At 39.9% G+C, this 20,934-nt stretch overlaps 1 protein-coding gene across 25 annotated transcripts in view; it reads right to left on the bottom strand.

Moving 5' to 3' along the window:
* TNRC6B (trinucleotide repeat containing adaptor 6B) overlaps positions 1-20,934 on the bottom strand; it is a 141,918-nt gene that overhangs the window by 37,346 nt on the left and 83,638 nt on the right. For 23 of the 25 annotated variants that reach the window (XM_069807155.1, XM_069807174.1, XM_069807175.1 and 20 more), the window contains 4 exons: positions 15,203-15,290; positions 11,328-11,349; positions 9,295-9,639; positions 1,307-3,634 (listed from right to left, as the gene is read on the bottom strand). In XM_069807155.1, the coding sequence (XP_069663256.1) occupies positions 1,307-3,634; positions 9,295-9,639; positions 11,328-11,349; positions 15,203-15,290 (2,783 nt within the window). Of the gene's footprint in view, positions 1-1,306; positions 3,635-9,294; positions 9,640-11,327; positions 11,350-15,202; positions 15,291-18,681; positions 18,701-20,934 lie in introns of those variants that run through there. The other 2 variants (XM_069807171.1, XM_069807176.1) reach the window with 2 other exon arrangements.

Below are 20,934 nucleotides of genomic sequence, written 5' to 3' on the forward strand. Positions count from 1 at the left end.
AGAGTTTTCATTACAGACCATTTAGACAACGAACTATTTACTGCAGTGCAGCACCACGTCATTAATCTACTGCTTCATTCTTTATGTTGAGGACTTTAGATTCTCGGTAGTGAGGGTGCAACAGAATGGACAATTGTTCACAACAAACTTAGAGCAAGCACTGACCTCCAGGGATGAAAAGGAAGAGAATGCTATGATGAGTAATATTCTTCTCCCAGGTTAAACATGAACCCCACATCTAATGCTGTCCTCCTATCTGGTGAACTTTTGTGACTAATTAAAAGCACCAGACTAACTCAGGGTTTTCATATACTGAAGAAAGAATAAGGACATATTTGAAGTACATATTAAAACAAAATAGTATTCTTTAAAGCATGTTTGAGTCAGAAAGACATTACATAACAATAACATCTTAATATACTTGCAGGCTATGTAGCTTTTTCTTGTCCTTATTTAAAAGAAGAAAATATTTCGTTAAGTATTCTTTACCATACAGCAGAACCAAATTGAGCTAAAAACCTCAACCACAGACTCGCTCAATTTCAAGTGTTAACTGAGTGTTTCAGAGCAAAAAGTTTTTGACTAAAAATAAGTAAAGAATTTCTCCCTGTTTCTCTAATAATTAAATATATAAAATGTGATTTAGTGTGGAGAAAAGGAGGCTGAAGGGAGACCTTATTGCTACCAGAAAGGAGGCTGTAGAGAGGTGGTGGTCAGTCTTTTCTCCCAAGAAACAAGCAATAGGTTAAAAGGAAACTGCCTAAAGTTGTGCCAGGGGAGGTTTAGATTGGATATTAGGAAAAATTTCTTCACCGAAAGGGTTATCAAGCATTGGAACAGGCTGCCCAGGGAAGCGGTGGAGTCACCATCCCTGGAGGTATTTAAAAGATGTGTAGATGTGGCATTTAGGGAGATGGTTTAGTGGTGGACTTGGCAGTGCTAGGTTAATGGTTGGACTCCATGACCTCAAAGGTTTTTTTCCAACCTAAATGATTCTATGATTCTATAATTCAACCTGTTCTTCAGAGCTCATATTGAACACGCAGATCTGTCAGCTAACAAACATTTTCTTTTGCTGGCAAGCTGACCAGTATTCAGATCATAGTTACTAAGGCACAACAAGCAGAGGACTGATTGATTCAAATTTTAAAAGACACTTTAAATACAGAACCAAATATTCCAGTAAGAAATTGGTTTTCTTCCTGGAATAAAACCATTAGGAATTGGAGGCTACACGAGTCTCTCTTATACATTAAGGTTACATTCATATATAGGAGATTGCTGAAGAAAGGAACAAGACTAGTACCTGATGCTTGTGATTTGCTAGTCATTGGAGTAGGCAGGCTCTGCTCCCGTGGGGCCTGTCCTCCTTGTGAGTTCTTGTCCCACAGGTTCACATTCTTGTAGTTGTAACTGCTAGGATCTCCCCACGCTGAAGTGCCATCATCAATATCCATTTTTCGACTGATTGACTGTGGAGAAGGTTCTTCCCAGCCACTAGGCTCCTCCTCTTTGGGGGCAGCTGGCTGTGGTCCGCTGTTCCAGTTTGGGTTTGGAGGTCGGCCATTACTTGGAGTTTGGGGTGGGGGACCCCAGGAACCAGAAGTCTCCTGCTGTTGCTGCTGGTGCTGCTGCTGCTGCTTGTTCCAGGAGTTGGGCTGTCGACCCGTCTCATTCCATGTTGAAGTTCTTTTACAATCATCCCATCCACCCTTTGAAGCAGCGCTTGTATTTGCACCATTACCCCAAGTTCCAATCTCATTCTGCCCACCTTCACCCCAACCAGACACTGGCTTGTTTCCTGTACTTTCCCAGTTGCTGTTTTTTGTTTGGTCAACTTCCTCTCCCCAACCGTTCTTTCCAGAAGACCATCCTTGATTAGGTTGCCGTCCACCCCACCCCTGATCCTTACTAGAGCTGTCATTCCAAGAGGAAGATGATTTTTCTTCTGGTCTTCCTCCTCCCCAATTAGAAGAATTGGGGTTCTTATAGTCATTCCATCCTCCAGTATTTTTGGGGTCCTTCCACTCCGTTGGGTTTGAGAGCTCACCCCATCCAGACTTGATTTGATTGCTTTGGCTGGGTACATCGCCCCAGCCCCCTGAGTTCTTTGTCTGTGTGGCAGAGCTCTCCCACCCCTCAGTTCCTTTATCAGACTTCCCCTCGGGCCGTGGCATCTCTTCAATATCCCACACGGTATCTTGCTTAATTTGAGTTTGGCCCCAGCCGGTGTTTGAAAGCACTCGGGGGTCCAAATCAGTCCTGCTCAGCAAAGTCTGCAAGACTGCCTGGCAATCAGGATGCGTAGGCCTATATGATCGGCGTCCAGAATTGTGACTGTCACTACTTCCTGCTTTGTGGTTGCTTCCAGTGCTTTGACCTCCAACCTCACTTCCCGCAGAGCTGGAAGATCTTCCCCAACAGGGAGCCTGGGAATTGCCTTGGTTTTCAGGAAGAGGGTGGCCTTTTTGATTGTCCCATGCTCCAGTGCTAGAATTTGGTTGGTTTGGACCACTCCATTCTCCAATCTTCAGTTCATCAGACCCAGACAGCTGTTTCCATTCTCCCTGAGAGACCCCAGATGTTAATTTGTTCCCTTCACCCCATTTGCTTTCATTTGCATGCTGAGGGCCAAAGTTCCAAGACCCACCACCCGTAGACCGGTTATTGTTATCCCAAGAATCACTTCTTGACCCATTAGGTTTTTGAACGGAAGCTCCTTTCCAGGAGTCCTCTCTATCCTTTCCATTGTTCCCATGGTTTCCAGAATTGCTCTGTCCAGAGACTGTGTCAGTTCCAGAAGACCCCCTAGCTGTACCCCAAGATCCAACACTCCCAGTCTTTCTTTCTCCAGTGCTTTGTGAAGGGGTGTCAGTGCTCCTGGAAGGGTTCCCCAAGCCCATTTCAAAGGGCATTCCCTTATTCTCCATAGGGTTTGGTGAACTTAAGTTCAAGGAGTTAGTGTTTCCATTTTTTGGTCCATCAGTGTTATGAATTTGAGCCTGTTCTCTGCCAGAGACAAAGTTAACACCCGCATTTTCCATCTTTGACTGCTGTTCCCTAGAGGTCTGACCTACTGTGCTAATCTGTGCATTAGAGCTTCCACTATCAGATTCCAAAGTCACTTTCCTAGAATTGCCCTCTTGAACCAGTGCCGGCCAAGCAGATGGGTTGCTATTTGGGTTAAAGTTGCTGAAGCCAGAACCGGGACTGACTCTATCTTGTCCACTCAAGTTCCTCCAATTACCTAGTCCATTGTTACTCTCGGCAGCAGGGTTGGAAGATTGAACAGATTTAGCCTTGGGATCAGATTTCCAGGCCCCAAGGTTACATTCGTTTCCAGCGCTTCCAGACTGGCACTGGCTTCCTTTTCCTTTGTTACTAGTGGTGCTTCCTGGCAGAGCATTCTTCTCCAAGCCAGGGTTCGAGGCACTGTTGTTATCGGTGGTGTTTTCGGAAGAAGACTCAGCATCTTTGCTGGCAATACAAGGCCACTCTTCCATGTCAGACCCGTCTACAATCACCTTGTCCCAGATGTGAGTTGGGTTGGCGTTGGTGCCGCTGTTGGAGGAGGCTCCAGGACCCCAAGTGGAATTTGCATAATTTGAAGCAGCAGCACCTCCAATCGCTGAATCTAAAAAAAGCAAAACAAAACAAAACACCACAAACCACACCCAAAAAGGTAATTAATAATCAATATTATTTACAAGCACTGAACATCACATTTTTGACACCACTGATTACTGTTTTCATCAATAACAACCCTTCCCTCAAATGTGTAACAAAGTTGCTTTGGAAGAACATCAGGCTGGAAAACACCATTGAAAATACTGACAAAAACCCCTTCTTTTAACAAAGTCCCCACAAGCGTTTTGTGGGGACCTGAATTCACCATTGACTCACTACTTCTGCTAACAGTCCAGCTCTAAGTTCAACGTAGTAATTATAACCCAGTTAATGAACCTGCATGGTCATTACCGATACTGGTTGTACACTTTTCAAATACACATTTAAAATCATACTATATATAGAACAAGAATGTGCATGTGTGCACTTTCATACGCATCTGTGTGTACACGCAGTCAGCTGTTGGTCTGCTACTCAACTGACTCAAATCAATTACAATTTATTACAGATCAAAAGATAAAATATTGAAGACAAAAAGCATCTAATCAATATATGAAGCTGAAGAAGTCTATTCTTGAGCTTCAAGTATCTTTTTCAAGTTGATTTTGCTACTAGGTATTTCTTTCAACCCTTTGCAAAACAAATAAAATTATTTCCAACAGTTACTGTAAATCAAAAGAGTCCAAAGATACACAAATTACAATTTCTCTGTAGTAATGTTGCAAGCTGTATTCAGTATGTAATTACTCTGTTATTTGTGTCACTGCTATATTTACCCTAGAAACCACAGTTTGTGGTTTTGCGAGCAGCTAAGCTGATCTCTCTGCCACTGGATGGAAGCTAGTAAGTGATCTCACTTTTCCTTGTCTCTCTCTCACTAGCTCTACCTACTTCAAGCTCCCCAAGTCTCACCTCTCATTTGTGACAGTAAGCCCTTTAACTAAGTCAGCTGTACTCATTAACTGAAGACAAAACCGCCCACTTTTTGACAGGTTAGTTTTTTGCTGACTTAGCACGTTATACAGGGTAACCTGCAAGTTCAATGAGCTTTGGAGTCACTTTAAGGAAGTCAGCAGGATGAATGACAATGAATAGGGCCCCTTTCCTTCATATGTGGTGAACTATTATGTCCTATGTGGCATGACTTCGCATAGACAAGATATTTGTATACAGTTTTAAAGCAGACAAATTGACATTATGCCACAGTGGATGAAGCCTACGTCAATGCTGGCAGCATGATGTCTGCATATATGCAGACAGCTTATCATCATTAGTTTAAAACATCAGACAAGATTCCCTTGCCATCCATATAATTACCTCTGATCCTCTAAATAATTTAAGACCATTAGTACTTCAGTGTTGTTCTCTATATAGGGCTCCACTCATTTTTCTACGTATTTCTAATACAAAGGGACCCTAAATTGCCCTCAGCACAAATTCCCAGTGATGAAGACTAAACACTCTCCCTTCTACAAAACCATGTCCTGAACCCTAACATATTAGACTTATTCAGTTATCCCACACAACCAGTTCAACTTATTTTGCAGAGCATAAAGTTCATAGTAACATCTGCATCAGTATTCATACCTGAATATATATAGTTACTACCAATACTGGCTCATATGACAGCTTCCATGAAAAGTAGAGCATAATGACTTTAAGAAAGCAGATTCCCCCACCAAGTTCCTATGTTATATATTCAAAAGTGAAGACCACAATTTCTGGTTGCTAATACTTTTCAACAGAAGATGAACAGGTCAGCTTTCAGTGCCTGTCTCAAGCTTTCAGTTCATTAGCTTAACCAATGAACATCCACTGAATGCCTTCCAGATTCCCCTTCACTGAGGGCCAGCAGTAAAGATCCAGACTTCACAGCAAGGTTAGAACTCTCTTGTAAGCTTTGAATACTGATGAGCAGAAGTTTGTCTTCATCCATTAAACCCTAGCCACCAAGGTCCAAAAGACCAAGCAGTTCCCGTGCACATTCCGTTCCTTCTGTTGCCTTAATCTTAAGTGCAAACTTAACAATAGCAAGGAATTGTGACCCTTGACTGATATTTACAATCTCGCTACCTTTTCTATCTTTTTAGTACACTAAGTAACACCTCCCACCTCCATTTAAAAACCTTCTGATTAGACTGATCACAGGAATAGCTTAAGGAGGACAGCCAACGGCAAGTTCAAAAGGCTGCAAAGTTGCTGTCTTTTGAACTTAGCGATGATTCTGCAAACGAATGATGCATAGGCAGCTATGCACTTAGCATGATCTTTAACATAGGTGACTTCAACAGAGCATTTCACATTTCATTTCTGTGAAGACATTCTAGAAGTATCAAGATTGGGATGCTTGCTAGCATGGCATACTAGGACACAATTTAATGGACTGTTCTATAAAACCAGCCTCCCCTTGCTACATTTTACAATGGCAACAAAACTGGCAATTTATGGTTTTGTCTTAAGATAATGGGTAAGGGCTCTTGGTTCTTAAAACAGACTCTTCTTTAATAACAAACATGCTTAAGAGAAACAAGTTTCTGATGTGACTACAATGAAAAAAGTTACTAGCAAATGACTACTTTTAAGGATGAAAGTAGGGAACTGAGATAAGTGAAAATATTGAAACGGAGTCCTGAATGAAGATAGAGTTTTGCTGTGAGAGATGGTGGTGATTCTTAGAGGGTATTTGTGGTGAGTTGACCTTGGCTGGATGCCAGGTGCCCACCAAGCCGCTCCATCACTCCCCTCCTCAGCAGGACAGGGTGTGTGTGTGGGGAAAAATAAGATGGGAAAAACCCTGGTGGGTCAAGATAAAGGCAGTTTAATAAAGCAAAACCAAAGGCCACGTGAGGAAGCAAAGCAAAACAAAAGATTTATTCTCTACTTCCCATCAGCAGGTGATGTCCAGCCACTTCCCAGGAAGTGAAGGAGAAGGGGAGGCATTTGTTATTACGACATTTGTCTTCCGGAGCAACCACTACGCGTACTGATGCTCTAGTTCCTGGGAAGTGGCTGGACATCGTCTGCTGATGGGAAGTAGAGAATAAATCTTTTGTTTTGCTTTGCTTCCTCACGTGGCCTTTGCTTTTGCTTTATTAAACTGCCTTTATCTTGACCCACCAGGGTTTTTTCCATCTTATTTTCTACTGCCCCCCACCCCTGTGCCCTGTCCCGCTGAGGAGGGAAGTGATGGAGCAGCTTGGTGAGCACCTGGCACCCAGCCAAGGTCAACCTCAACCCACCACAGTATCGTAACTATAGAAAGACTTTCACCGACAAAATTTAAGCCTTTTTTCCCCCCCCAAATTGTCTTGTATGTCCTGAATATCATTGGTATCGGAAGAATTATATATACCACCCTCCACCCCACTCCCTCGTATTGCTAGGAGACAATAGTAAATTTGGTGTCATCTTTCAGGGAACTAGAGTTTTGCCATCTTACAGAAGCAGTTTCAGTTCTGGTAGAAAAAGATCCATGTAAAGAAGGATTATGTATTGACTTCTTGTATTAAAGCCTCACCAACACCATCTATAGCTATCTGGCAAATATAATAATGCTAAGAAGTAGGTAAGCTGCATTATTTTTCCCTTTAGGAACCTGCTTTTGTTTTCACATGGGATGAATTAATCACAGTATCAGTGCATAAATGCCTGACAGAACTGGGCCCAATCTGAAATCCAGTTTGTAAACAGCCAGGATCTCAGATGGAATTAATGATGTGCAAGACAGAGAGCAACAGCATAGCTCCATAAGCACTTTGATGGAGTACCCTAAGTGACAGCCCCAGCCTTTCTCTTGTCCAGCTGCTCATTCCCACTCCTCTGGCACACCTAACTAACATGCTAGCACGTATGTTCCCACTAATACTCAGTGAGCTGAACTGGTAAATCACCCAGACTGGCATTAGCTTTAAAAAACAACCTGGGTAAATTTTAATCCCAAATCAGCTCCCCAGCCCAGTTAACTGTGTTATGGTGCAGAAATTTGGATGGGACGAGGCAGGTCTAAAGGACCCATATCTTTCTTGGCAACACTCCTGACTTGCATCAGGATAAAGCAACTAATCACTGGCATAAAAAGTTGCCACAATCAGTAACACACAACCATAGAACATCTTAGTTGTTAATGCACCATTAAACTAAATGTAAAAATATGGGAATTCATAAAGATCAAAATGCAGCCTCAGAAAAACAAGTATTAGGTGTCAAATTAATTACATAAAACTTAAGGAGCCTCTAAAATACTTCAAAATGGTCCTCATATAGTACACCCAACAGCAAAAAGATGCTGCTCTTGAGAAGTTTTGAAAACTTTTAGAATGCTTCACTACCACACCCTCCTTTGTTGGTCTACTACCATCACTGTGAAGGTATACCAACGCTGACATAATGCTAGGATTTTATATATAGCCAAAAGACTTTGGGGTGGGTTTTCTCCCCCCTCTTCATCTTTTAGGTGTTTTATCAAAACCAGCCATCTCCAAGAGAGCTGTTTTTAGACTGATTAGCTAAAACTTTGCCATTGTAGTTTGAAATTCACCCCCCCTCCCCTTTTAAATAGGGAACATCAAAGACAACAAGATAAATAATCTGTCAAACAGGGATTTGCTACAAAGGAATTGAAGTACTGAAACCACAAAACAAACAGAATTATTCATTTTCCTAGAATCCTTTTTAATAAAGACAGCCATCCCATCTAGCTTACTTGATTCTGGAGTTCCAAGCCACCTCTGTTTTTTCTTCTGAACCATAGAGAACTATAAAAGGTTTATGCTCTCCAAGACTGTGGTAGAAAACCCATCCCATTAATCTGGCCTGGTTTTCAAAGGCAAACTCAGACATAGTGGTATTGTTATTTTCTTCTTCTGGCTTTCAGGCACTTATTTCTTTTTTGAACACCCTTGCCTTCTCCGATCACCTAAGTTTTTCTTTGGAAGGCAGATGTCTTGAGTGGAATTTTGTTTGTTCTACTATGATAACTTACAAAGGAAATATTACAGCTACTGCAATTCCCCAAGGGTCTAAAAAATTCAGGAGCACTCATAATTTTCCCATGCTCATAAAACAATGAATCTTAAAAATCAATTTATCTTCTGGAATTCAAAGTGAAGAGAACAGCAAAACCAGGACAGTCACCACTTTTATAAAAAGGCTTCTCTAAGGAGAAAACCAAGATTACTACTAAAAAAAGTAATGAGCAAAGGGACCACTTATTTCATCCAGATGAGAAGTGACAGACACCTGCCATTTGCAGACCTGGTATCTACATGTCTGTTTTACCAGATCAGAGAAAAAAGTGACAAAATAGGAAATTCAAGAAACCTTAAGAGCTGTTAAGAACTACTCAATGACAACCATAAAATGCTGTTTATCCGTGCATTGTGTTTTACCTTGCTGTGGTCTTAAGAGCATTCCAGCATCCAATTCAAACCACCCAAAACATAATTTAAAAAAAATAAAAATTAACTTTCTTGTTCCCTCTAGTAGTAAAAACTGCATTCACTGCCGCTAACAGCAAAAGAAAAGTCTATACCCTAAACCAGAAGTAAGCTCTCCAAAAGCAATCTGAGGAGTTTTATTATATAATGATATGCTTATGCACAATTTTAGTGATCTCTCTTCTGCCATGCACACACACGTTTATTTAATATTATTATTATTATTACTTGCCTGTTGCAGTCCCACTGTCGCTCTGCAGCAGTGCTCCTGTCACTGGTTGTGCGTTGTTTGGGTTTGCTCCTGGTGCTGCCGGGGGAGGAGGCCCTGCTCCACCCCCAAGCAGCATACAGGATGGCGGAGGGGGCTGCCCACGTTTCAGTAACACTTTGTGGTCCTGCTGGCAACGGAATCGCGGCGGCACCTCCCGAGGCATGTAGCGGGCGGCGCTTGGCGGTTGTCCGTTCGGCACTGCCACCCTTTTGGCATTGTTGCCACCATTGACTGGTGGCGATGGAGAGTTGCCAATTGGGCTGGCAGCCACTGGTTGGCTTAAACTTGGTTTCGTCACTTCGGGCACTGAAAAACAGGAAGAAGGAAAATCAGAATTTTTTCCACTTAAGCCTGTGTTACTTACAAGAACTCACTGTGACTCTCATACTTTCATTCTTCTCTGAAATACTGTGCAACTTCAACCTTATTGAAGAACAACTTAATTAAAGCAGCAGCAATAAGCAGTAGCAGCAAACCTCTTGGTTCCATGTGCAACTCAGTACCCCAGGATGAAACTCTGCCCTCAGCAAGTATTTCACTCTAAGCCCCAAAATTCTTCTAAACGTAAAGTTGGCAAAGAATACCACCTTGGGCAATGAGTAATTTTAAAATATGAGCAGTCAAATATAACTGGTCCTGTCCCCCCCCTGCCCCCCCTCCCCGGCTCTGTTCCCTGATCTTCAACTGGGTTTTGAATTATTATGCATCACCCTTATGGGAGATCTGAAATCAGATCCCAAGTTTTCACCTGCTTACTAGGTAGGCTACACAGCCACTGCCAAAACAAACAAAAAGAGGAAAAAACCCTCTTGGATTCAGAGTTAACAAATCCAAGTTCTCTGTACTGCTCTTGAATAAGGCAGCAACAGTTGACCCTCACACCCAAAAGGCAGTCCTACATACAGTGTTTGTATTGGGCTCGCCTAAAGTTACCAGCTGGTCACCAGGTGCCCCTATAAGCAAGGACAAGCTGCTTCTGAGGGTTATTATGCATTGGAGCAGAGGAAAACCACAAACAAATCCTTGAGGAACTAACACCATCACAAATTTTGCTTAAGAGGCTCTACACTTGTGACCCCTGACTCACGTTCTCCATGTGCTTTTTTGAAAGAGAGCAAAAGAAATTCTTAGCCAGGCACCTAGAAGGTGTAATTGCTAAGACAGACTCTAAAGGCAAGGAAAACTCAATACATCTACTCTAGTGTTTAATGAAGATTAATACAAGAAAAGGATGTCCAGAAACCCCTCCTGGGGAAAGTGAACATAATCAGTAAAACTTTTCTTCTTACAAATGTTAGATCAAAACAAGCAAGTCTCTCTTTGGGAACACGAACGCATTGCTCCCCGCATTTTGTTCTGATAAGAGTTTTCTGATTTCTCTATATAGGCTTCATTGCCCAAACCCCCCCAAAAGGTACTGTTAGCTGTAAAATCACATTACTATCTTAGTTCTCTTCTGTCAATAATGGCAATTTCACCACACAATTTTTAAAAAACTGACACACAAATCAAGATTAAATATATTTTTAGATCAGCTAAATAAGCTTAACTTTCAAGATGCTCACTCATCAGTGCTGCCTTATCTGTTAGACTTTTAGGTACCTGAGCTTCTCTTAAGTTTCCAAACCCAAGTAATTTTCACTCATTTTGCTACCTCACCATAAACAGTACTTTCCCCATCTTCCATTCCATTTATATAGGTGGTTTCAGTTTTCAGTTACTTGTCTAAAACCTTTGCAAAACTGAAAACTAAGTATTTCAGCTAACCTATTTTATCCACAAGCCTCATTCCCCCTTCAAGTATTTTGATGCTGACAACACAGATAGTTTTAGGTTCTCCATTTTAATCACCTCAACTTTCATTTCTTCTGAATACACATCTTCAGTACTTCATCTTGACTCATAATTCCCCTTCCTTTTCCAACAGTTTTGATCAAGATCTGAGTCTTGGCTCAAGTCAACAAAAAATACTCCTTAGGATCAAAGATTCTTACCTTTGGTTTTTTGATCTGTGACCTGCAAATTAAGAGCAAGAATGTAAATAGAGTTTTAAGAACCTCAAAACAAACACTGAACAGGGTTTGCCAAATCATCACCTTAATTTAGCACAAGAACAGTATTTTTTTATTGCATGACAATAATCAGCTGATGAACTACAAGTCTAAACAGTATTCCTAGTCATATAAATGAAGTTTTCAAAAATACTACAGCTCCTATAATTCATTTGCCTGATGCAGAAGTCCCTGGCAGAAACAGTAATTACTTCACTTGTAACGATTTTTAGTATTCACCCCACCCCCCTCCTCATCCCAAACATGGACTTCCAAAGCACAAATAAACATGTGCTATAGCACTACCGGTCTTTCAGATTTTGGAGGTGAAGTATTACAGTTAAAGTGTAACAAAAACTTCCTTCTACCAGAGTATCCTTACAGCAGACTGTTGGGGCTAGCAACGGAATTCCCACAGGAGTAACCGCAAGTGAGAGTAGCACTCTGTCTCCCTGCCATCTTCCCATTGCACGTTTCCCATGACATCTCTTCCAAGGAGAAGAAATCCTAAACCTAAACCTTACTGGATTCATTGCCACAATTACAAAAAGTACCAGTAATACCTATAAAGCACCAGACTTCAAAAATCTCTTGAACACAATAAGAATCTGATTACTAAAGTGAGCCATCACAGTGGCCAACATACTCAATATGGGGTTTTGCTGTACTTCTACATTCTTTCAGCATAGCAGATTTCAAACTACAGTAGAAACAAACATACCACTGATATATTCTCTGGAATCATGTGTATTGTAGCATGTTTTGAACCTGTCGATCATGAGTTCCACTACACAATAACGGAAAAACCCTAAAGATCATCATGTGTCAGGTTCTACGACACCTATTCTTAAAAGAAATTGCTGAACTAGCCCATAATTCTGGAAAGCACACAGTGACAGTATAGAATAATGAAAGCACAAGTAAAAAGCAGTTTATTGTTTAAACCAACCAAGCCAGAACTCCTTTGTATGGTAAAGAATAAAAAGACAAACTGCACTAAATTGCTATGGCATCATTTACTTTGCAAAGATGAACACTGCAATATGGGAAGTGGAACATTCACTATAATACAAGATCTTAAGCATCGCAATTTCACAGAATTACGTAATCCAAAAGTCTCCAAGACACTAAAAATGCACCTGTACCAAAACTGTGTCTGTACCAAGCCAGACATCAATTTTCACTTCACTTACGAAAAATCCCCTATGCGTCAAATTACATCTTCTTCTGTAACACAGTTAAAAATTCTGTTAAACACTTATGTGACTCTCATGCTGCACTACTAAAGGAAAAGAGGGGGAAAAAAATTATTAATGAATCCAATCTGGTAATGCTGATTGGTTTACTCTGGTCAACAGTAAACATGTTCAGTAAATGAGTAACTTGTCTACTTGGAAGAACCCCCTTTTTACCAAATCTTTAAAGATTTCTACATAATAACCACAGTTTGCTTTAGAGAAACAAACAAAAACAATTATTTCTGCCTATACTGCATCTCTCCCCTAGTCAAAATGATCTGGTTTTGTGATTTTTTTTAATTTTTTTTCTGGTCTAGAAAACAAAAGCTGAGAAAATGTGACACTGTCTCAGATTTACAGCTGTCATCTCTGCAGGCAATCTATAAGCACTGGCAGGGCAGGAGCAGCTATAGTGAAGGTGGAGTCAAACTCAGCCTTCTGACAAGCTACCAAACAGCCCCTGGGACACCAACCACAGGAATTTAGTCTGCGAATTTGCTTGCATAACCTCTGTTGAAGTGATTTTTAAATTTTTTTATGTTTCAGAAGATCCAGGCAGAAACAATTGTTCCATGTTATATAAACTCTGTCTGAAAAAGGCACCCCCAAATCATTACTGCTTATTTGGTGAACACCACCACAGTCACTAAGAACAGACACATATAAGTTCTGTCCATTTGGTTGCCTGCTTTGCTATTCCTAGATATCTCCATGTATTACTGTTAAGGTTGGTCTCTAGGAGATTAACTTATTTAATGTTTACCCATCCCAAGATTTTGGCAAAATATCATAACATTCAATCACACTGAATAACTCAGTAGGTGAGGGACCACACAGGAAAGCTGGCAAATCTCCTTTGTATTCAAAGCACCAATTCCTCAGCAAACACTCACAGCACTGTTATCAACCTTTTCAAGTTTCTCTTGTATCGTTGAGTATCAGCATATAATCCTCAAGTCACTAGTCTTTATTAACCAGGGTCTGCTCCTTTTAGTTCTTACATATACCTTTTGTGCTGAACATTAAACAGAAGCAACACTGAGGCAAAAAGACACTGAAGAAACCTTATTCTGTAGCTACTGCTCTTTTGCAGTATTACTGGGGATGTATCAACACAATAGCTGGATAAAACCAACAGAAATACACCAACTTATCCACACCTAATTTAAACTAACAGACTCAAACTGGTGAAAAATCCAGATTTAGAAAGACCCTGGAGTAGCCAAAATTTAACTGAAAACGATGCTGGCTATTCTCAGGAGAAAACTACAGGACCTAACACAGAGTAATGTCTGATCTTTTGTAGGATCTGTTGTTACTCAAGCAACTGAAAAACAGAGACTACTGAAAGAAAGTAAAGCCTTCTGCTCTCAGTTTCACATAATCATTGAGGTTGGAAGGGACAGCCTCTGGAGATCTAGCCCACAGTTCCCACCCCTGTTCTCCATCCACCCCCAGGAGTCTCCCCAACTCAAAGCAAAGTCATCAAAACCAGATTGCACAGGGCCACATCCAACTCATTTTTGAGCATCTCCAAAGATGGAGGCACCATAACCTCTCTGGGAAACCTGTTCTAGTGGTTGCCCAGTCACATACACGCACACACACAAAAAATGTCTTTTTATAATTAAGTGGAATTTCCTGTATTTCAATTCATGCACAATGCCTTGTGCCTTGTCACTGGCCACCACTGAGAAGAGCCTGCCTCCATCATCTTTACTCCCTCCCACAAGGTATTTATACACAGTGATTAGTAAGATCACCCTGAGCCTTCTCTTTTCCAGTCTGAACAGTCCTAGCTCTCAGCCTCTCCTCATTTGTTAGATACTCCAGTCCCTTAGTCATCTTAGGGGCCTTTCGCTTGACCTGCTCAGGATGGTTACATCTGTTTTGTACTGGGAAGTCCAGAACCAGACAGAAAGGATTTTACCAGTAAAAAGCATGGATAAAGCTGCAAGAGACTCAAGTTCCTATGTCCAGTTAACTCCTAGAACAGTCTACTAGATTTTCAGTGAAATAGAGAGCTTCTAATACACCAAGTGTTCAAAACCATTTTCTGAGCAAAAACATTTTTCAGTGACTTAGAGATTCTCCATGGCTCAGACTCGAACTGATACACTTCAGTAAAAGTGCTACTAGCTACAGAAAACGTAAAGCCTAAGTGATACTTAGCAAAAAGGGAACCCTCAGTAGTAAGTATTTCATATAGACTTGTGAAAAAAAAAAAGCTATCTTTTTGCTCTAGAAGATACTTAGTCCATTTTACTGCAAGGATTGCAAAAGCCCGGCAGCATTTCCATCCCCAAACACCTAAAAACAGCAGGAGTTGCATAGGTCAAGAGAGCTCATACTCAATACTTTATATTAAAAAACTTTTTACTTCATATGACACACTAAGGAGAAGAAACGTTCAAGTTAAACACTTAAGTTCCAGAAAAATGATGTAAAAAATAGTCTTTAATGAAGCACCACTCTAAACAATCAAGTTTTTAAGCTCAAATACAAACAATTTAACATCTTACCACCCCCAATACTATTTATATTCCAGCTGGATAAAAGAATTCAAATATCAAAACCTACCTTCTGAGCAGATTCCTTCTTTTTCTTATCCTCTTTCTTCCTTTTCTTGTCTTCCATTAACTGTTCTTCCCTTTCTTGCTCCTTCTCTCTGCCAAAACATGAAAAAACAACGGTATGAGCACAATCAAGTTGTGTAAGAAGAGCCAAGAAAGGAAGTCAAGATACTAGGTTCCTCTATATCATCATACTTCATTTGCATTTGAGGGTTTCAGTCTAATTGAGATAAGAAAAGCACCTTCTAGCTCAGTGTGGCCACAATCATGCCACTTGCTGCATAAAGGAAAATTCCTTTATTCGGATCAGGCCTCTTATGGCAGTAACCTATATAAATTATCTACATGTCTGATATTAGAAAACATCTTCAAGACATTTTGGCCAAAGTACCCTTTTAATTGGGTTGTGCTATTATTTAATGAACAGGCTCATGAATCTTTTCATATGGTAAAAAAAAGGGAAGCTGTATAACATAAGCTGGTTTGGTCTGATACGACATTTATCTTCACAAGGGGAAGAAATTATTCTACTGCCTGTAGCTATGTCACTTCTAAGAGACTAGAGTGTCATATCAAATCAAAACCATAATTTATTATACAAATCACTAATTTAATTTCTAGCCTATTGTACCCACCCACAGAATTTTTGTGATGAAACTTGTAATATATATAAATTACTTTCCAGGGAATCTATTTTTTCCACAAGAACATTCTTTCAAAAAAGGAAGAAAAATATGTGCAGCTGCTATTGTTGTCAAGCTACCATCTTGTTGCTATGTTTCATACCAAATATGAAAGTACCAGAAAATGGTTAATTTACTGCACATACACTATTGGCTGAGCTGTTTCTATGGTGAATCACATTTTCCTTAACCAACTCTCTTCATCTCCTTAAAAGTAAATTTAAGATCATGTTTTCAGCTCACTTGGAGTAATTCTTTCTATAGAGAAAGATTAAGACAAAGACAATTAATGTAAAAAGTTGATCTGACAGATGAGGGGTAGGATCGGAGACCAGAGTTGTGTACTTTACAAATGGGAAACAACTAACAAGTATAACCCATGATCTTTCAGAACAAGATTTTATAAAAACCAGAACAGCTTTATAAACAAAACTGGAGTTTATAATTGTACTGAACTCTTTCTTGTATTTATGAACAAATCAAAGCTCTTTTTTGACCACAGTTTAAAAAGCTTAGAGTTGTGTTGGCTTTGCTGTCACATCACTCAGTCTTTTTCTTCCATTGCATCTATATGGTATAGGTAATATTTTTGTTTGCATTTTCACTGGATAGTGCCAAGCCAGTGTACAAAGAAACATTTACATAACTAATCAATTTCTACAAAAATATTTTGAGAAGTTATGTGTTAAGAACTTCCTGATTGAAGACTTCAAAGAACTCTCTTAAAGAGAAAAGATTCTATGCACAGGAATAAAATGTCTTCCTGGTTTCCTAAAGTTCAGCTCTCCTTCATGGACACAGAAAATGGATAAGGGCAAGATGAGTCCTTAGCAGCAACATCCTGAGGTTATTACCAAATACAATTCACATGTAATGGCAAGTTAAGTCTGCATTTAACAAAGTCTGAAGCAAGCATTCCACATCATACAGAACAGAGTTTTATGCACTCTGGTATTGCTTGAGCCAGTTCTTGCTCTTTTCTGTACAGCATACTTCCCAGTCCTAAACTCTGGCAAGCAAAAGCCCTGCAGGTTTTTCAGTTTTACGAACAGCACACAGCATGAAGCACAGGGGAGGTTAGTATGCTTCGCATTGTCTGTCATGGCATTAAGACAAAGTTTTCCTTTTTCTTTGAGCCACAGATTGTAAGCAATATGAAAATGCTCTCCAGTGACACCCTCATCTTTCAGAGTTACTATAACCTCAATTTATGTTTGTACTACTTTTGTACTACCAAGCTACATGTGCCTTTTGGGCTGTAGTGCCAGCTACAGGTATACTATTTCCAAAAAACTTTCTGGCAGCAGGCAAAAGTTTAAGAGCTGTCTTAAAAGAGCTGCTGAAAAAGGGTAGGATCAAAATACAAAATGACTTCCAGTAACTGCCTGGCACACAGACAGCCTTCTACTTAAAAGCACCTTCCTTAGTTTTGTGAGCTGAAGAGCAGGGAATAGAAAAGAATGAGGAAAAGGTCATATTCACAATCAAAGCTGAAGCTATGGCTTACAACAACATGTAGCACTAATAGTAAAAAGAGCCAAGGATAGAAGATCTATAGCCTGAAAGTAGACACCTAGTTATGGTCATCTGTCTTTGTGGTAAGTTCAGGACAGGGAGATTGCTACTGCTGCTGCCTTGTATTCAGACATACACAGACAAGGATCTATGGTACTAAGGCTGCAGAGAAGCCCTTTGTTTTGCATGATGACCTCCCTTCTTCTGCTGTTTTAGTAGAGGTGTGCATTTAATATTCCACTGGGCATATCATCAACAACTACAATATAGCAATAATCAATACTTAGTAATTTAGGTTTGAATTCATATAAGCACACACCTAAGTTGTACTGAGGTGGAAGGGATCTATTTGAACACTTGGGCTGCATCACACGTACAAGACCATAAAGTTCCTGGCAAAGCGTAACTGAAACCTCACAAACATGTAGGGAGTAAATGACAGAGCAAGAACTGATGCTATAGACACACTAACAATGTACCACTACGTTGAAACTTCACTGATTTGGGGGATGGTGGAGGGTGGAATAGCTTATTGCCATATTGGGTATCACACTTGCCATCTTCCCACTTTCACTCTTTGATGCATTTCACTAATATTTGAAGTTTTGTAATCAATGGTTTCCCTTTTCAGTCATACACAAGAGGCTTGTTAAACACAAACTTAACTTGCAGTGTTAAGTGTTCTGATAAATTTAACACAAACAGAGTTTTCAAGCACCTCATTGATTCATTCAGAAGCCAAGACTGCCTATTAACCTTCTCTCCTTAGCTAAAAGATAATCCTTCCTGATCTGGTCAAGGGAACTGGGAGGTCCATCATGTACATTCCAGCAACCAGCTGCTTAAATTGACAAGATCAACATGGGGAGAAAATCCATCAACTCCAAAGGAGTGAATTTAGAGTCTTACAATGGGGTGCGGTTCCGTTTTTTGTTACCAGCACGTAGTAAAGGGTACACGGACACACCACAACACTGAAGAGGAAGTTTGCTAAATAGCAAACAGCAGCCAGCTTTTTACTCTATCTAGCTTTCTTCAAGAAAGCATAGGCCATCTTAAAAATATGACCTAACTGCACTTTAATATTTCCCACAAATCTTAGAATCAACATTACTGAAAAGTATTTTAAAAGCATCTTTAATTCCAAGTATTTAAAGTGAGGCATATTAACAGCTTACAACTGAAGAGAAACTATAAGCTGTAATCCAAAATTTTATTTTATTTATAAAAAAACAAAACTAAACCAAACCAACCCAGTAGCTATGATGCAGTATACTCAATAACTTACCTAAGTTCTTATAACAACCTCTTCTGGCTAAGAAAAAAAAAAAAATGTTTTTCAGCTAGTTAACTAGAGAAGTAATAGAAAATACTTGTTAAGTCCAAGTTATTAAAACAGATAGCCATTTCAGGAAAACAAGAAAAAAAAAGGTATTCAAGAAGTGTGCCCTCCTTCAAAACAATTTACCAGTTTTGGAAAAATGTTAATTTCCTGCAAAATACCAATATTCATTTTTCCAGAAAGCTATTTTAAAAAGACTTATTCTCGCAACAGATAGGCTTGAGGCACAGGTAGAGGACAGAATTTGTCTTCAAAGTTCTTGCTATCACAAACTTAACTGTGAGACAAGATGACGTACTAGGTATTACACACTATCTGCTGTCAACATGCTTTGATAGGTAGAGATAAAGCACCACACAGACTATTAGTCTACACAAAAACCCCACAACCCTATAAAGTCACCCTCAAACTAAAATGGCACAAAAATTATAACTAAAATGTAAGAAATGAAAATTCCTAGAAACTCAGGAGTGGCACTTCAGCGTATGCAACTCCCAGTTCCTTCCATAGGGCTATAGGACAACAGTGTAACAGTGTTTGGAAGTTCCTCATATGTAAAGATGTGGACTAGATGCCATTACTGTGTCATCTTCCCTCCTCTTGACCCCATGCTTTACTTTCTTTCAGTACAGTTCACTTGGTTTAGCTATACTGTAACATAACACAGGAGTGACAGTAAACTTCTACAGGTGCATCCTGGTCTCTGCATTGTAATAAGCATAGGATGAATTACAAATCTGCTTTCAAATTGTGAGCCAACTTCTGTACCTTCTTCCAGAATACAGGGAATTCCGAAACTACACTTGTAGGATCAGCAGCACTTTAACAGAACAAGCTTTTATCTATGCAGCTACAAGATCACATTAATAACCATTAAAATTTTCCCTAAAGGCTTTAGCCATAACTAGCCAGAGCAAAAGGCCATCACCTTATGTGAGATAATGATTTGCATGCATAGACCAGTCTCACTTAGAAGGCAGCACTTAAGCTATTAACTAACTCTTTCTTAGACAGGCCTCTAGTGATCCAAAAATACCAGACCACAAATATGTTTCTAATCGTTTAGAAATAGGTGAAAAGACTCAAAGCTTGAGGGACTAAACCAGAAATTTAATCTACAGTAAGGTATCCAACTTCAATCAAGATTTGAAGCAAGAAGAATTTCCAGTGAACTCTAACTACAAGCATCTAGCTTCTCAGCATTTCTGTAAGTTTCCTCAGTATTTTGATAAATTATACAGCCTGGATACCAGCAGAATTAGGCATCACACACTGGTGTCTCAGACGTGTTAAAAACCACCTTTCTAACAAGCTCAAGGCCAGGTATGCTTCCAAGGCAAAAGCTCCTCTCAATCTAAACAGGGACAAAATCTCTTAGAGAAAAAGTAAGCTGTCTTCAACACTGCTATTTCATGAACAGCTTGCTGCTGTCACTGGTGAAGGAGGTTTCATATTCTTCCACTTCATTTCTCTTCATCAAACTCTGTCCCTGCCCTTCCCTTGCTTGAGCCTTCTCTGGAACACAGCTGATTGTAGGGCAAGCAAATTCAAGTAAAAAACTCACCTGGACCATTCCCCCCATTTTGTAAATGGAATTAGCTTATAGTATTATCAGACAAACACCCGAAGTAGTGTACATAAGCAGCAAGGAATCTTCTCCTTTCAAAGGAGCATGTTAAATTGGTTGCAATTGAATGAAACTGCACCTTATTTTATCGCAACACCTCTCCACACAGCACCCAGTTAAAACTCTATAAATTGTATCACAAAAAGATCTACCAGTAAAAGGAGCGTATTTCCTTTTGAAACAGACTCCTACATTGTTCTAATATATTAAGGAGAATGTTTCCTCTGGACTGTTAGTCTTTTATCCCATACTCTGCATTTGTGACCTGAGCACTGTCACCTGCATCTGTGCAATTCTCCTAACCGTAACAGGGGCTTTATTGGTACAATCCTCTAGTGTAAGAGTACTTATATATAAATACATTAAAAAGCATAAGCTGATTAGAACGAAGGGTAATGAGCAATGAAGAAAAAGCATACTACAAACTCCCAAATGAGTTCTTGCACCTTGAGGTGCAAGCCCTTCTTGCTGCAGCAAAGAATACTGGCAGTCTCCTGCTTCAAATGCTTAAGGTGGATGAAAGCTTTTAAATCGTATCAGGAAGCTGGATGTCAGAGACTAAAAATGAAGCA

Source organism: Haliaeetus albicilla, chromosome 19, assembly GCF_947461875.1.
Source record: "Haliaeetus albicilla chromosome 19, bHalAlb1.1, whole genome shotgun sequence".
Taxonomy (NCBI): Eukaryota; Metazoa; Chordata; class Aves; order Accipitriformes; family Accipitridae; genus Haliaeetus; species Haliaeetus albicilla.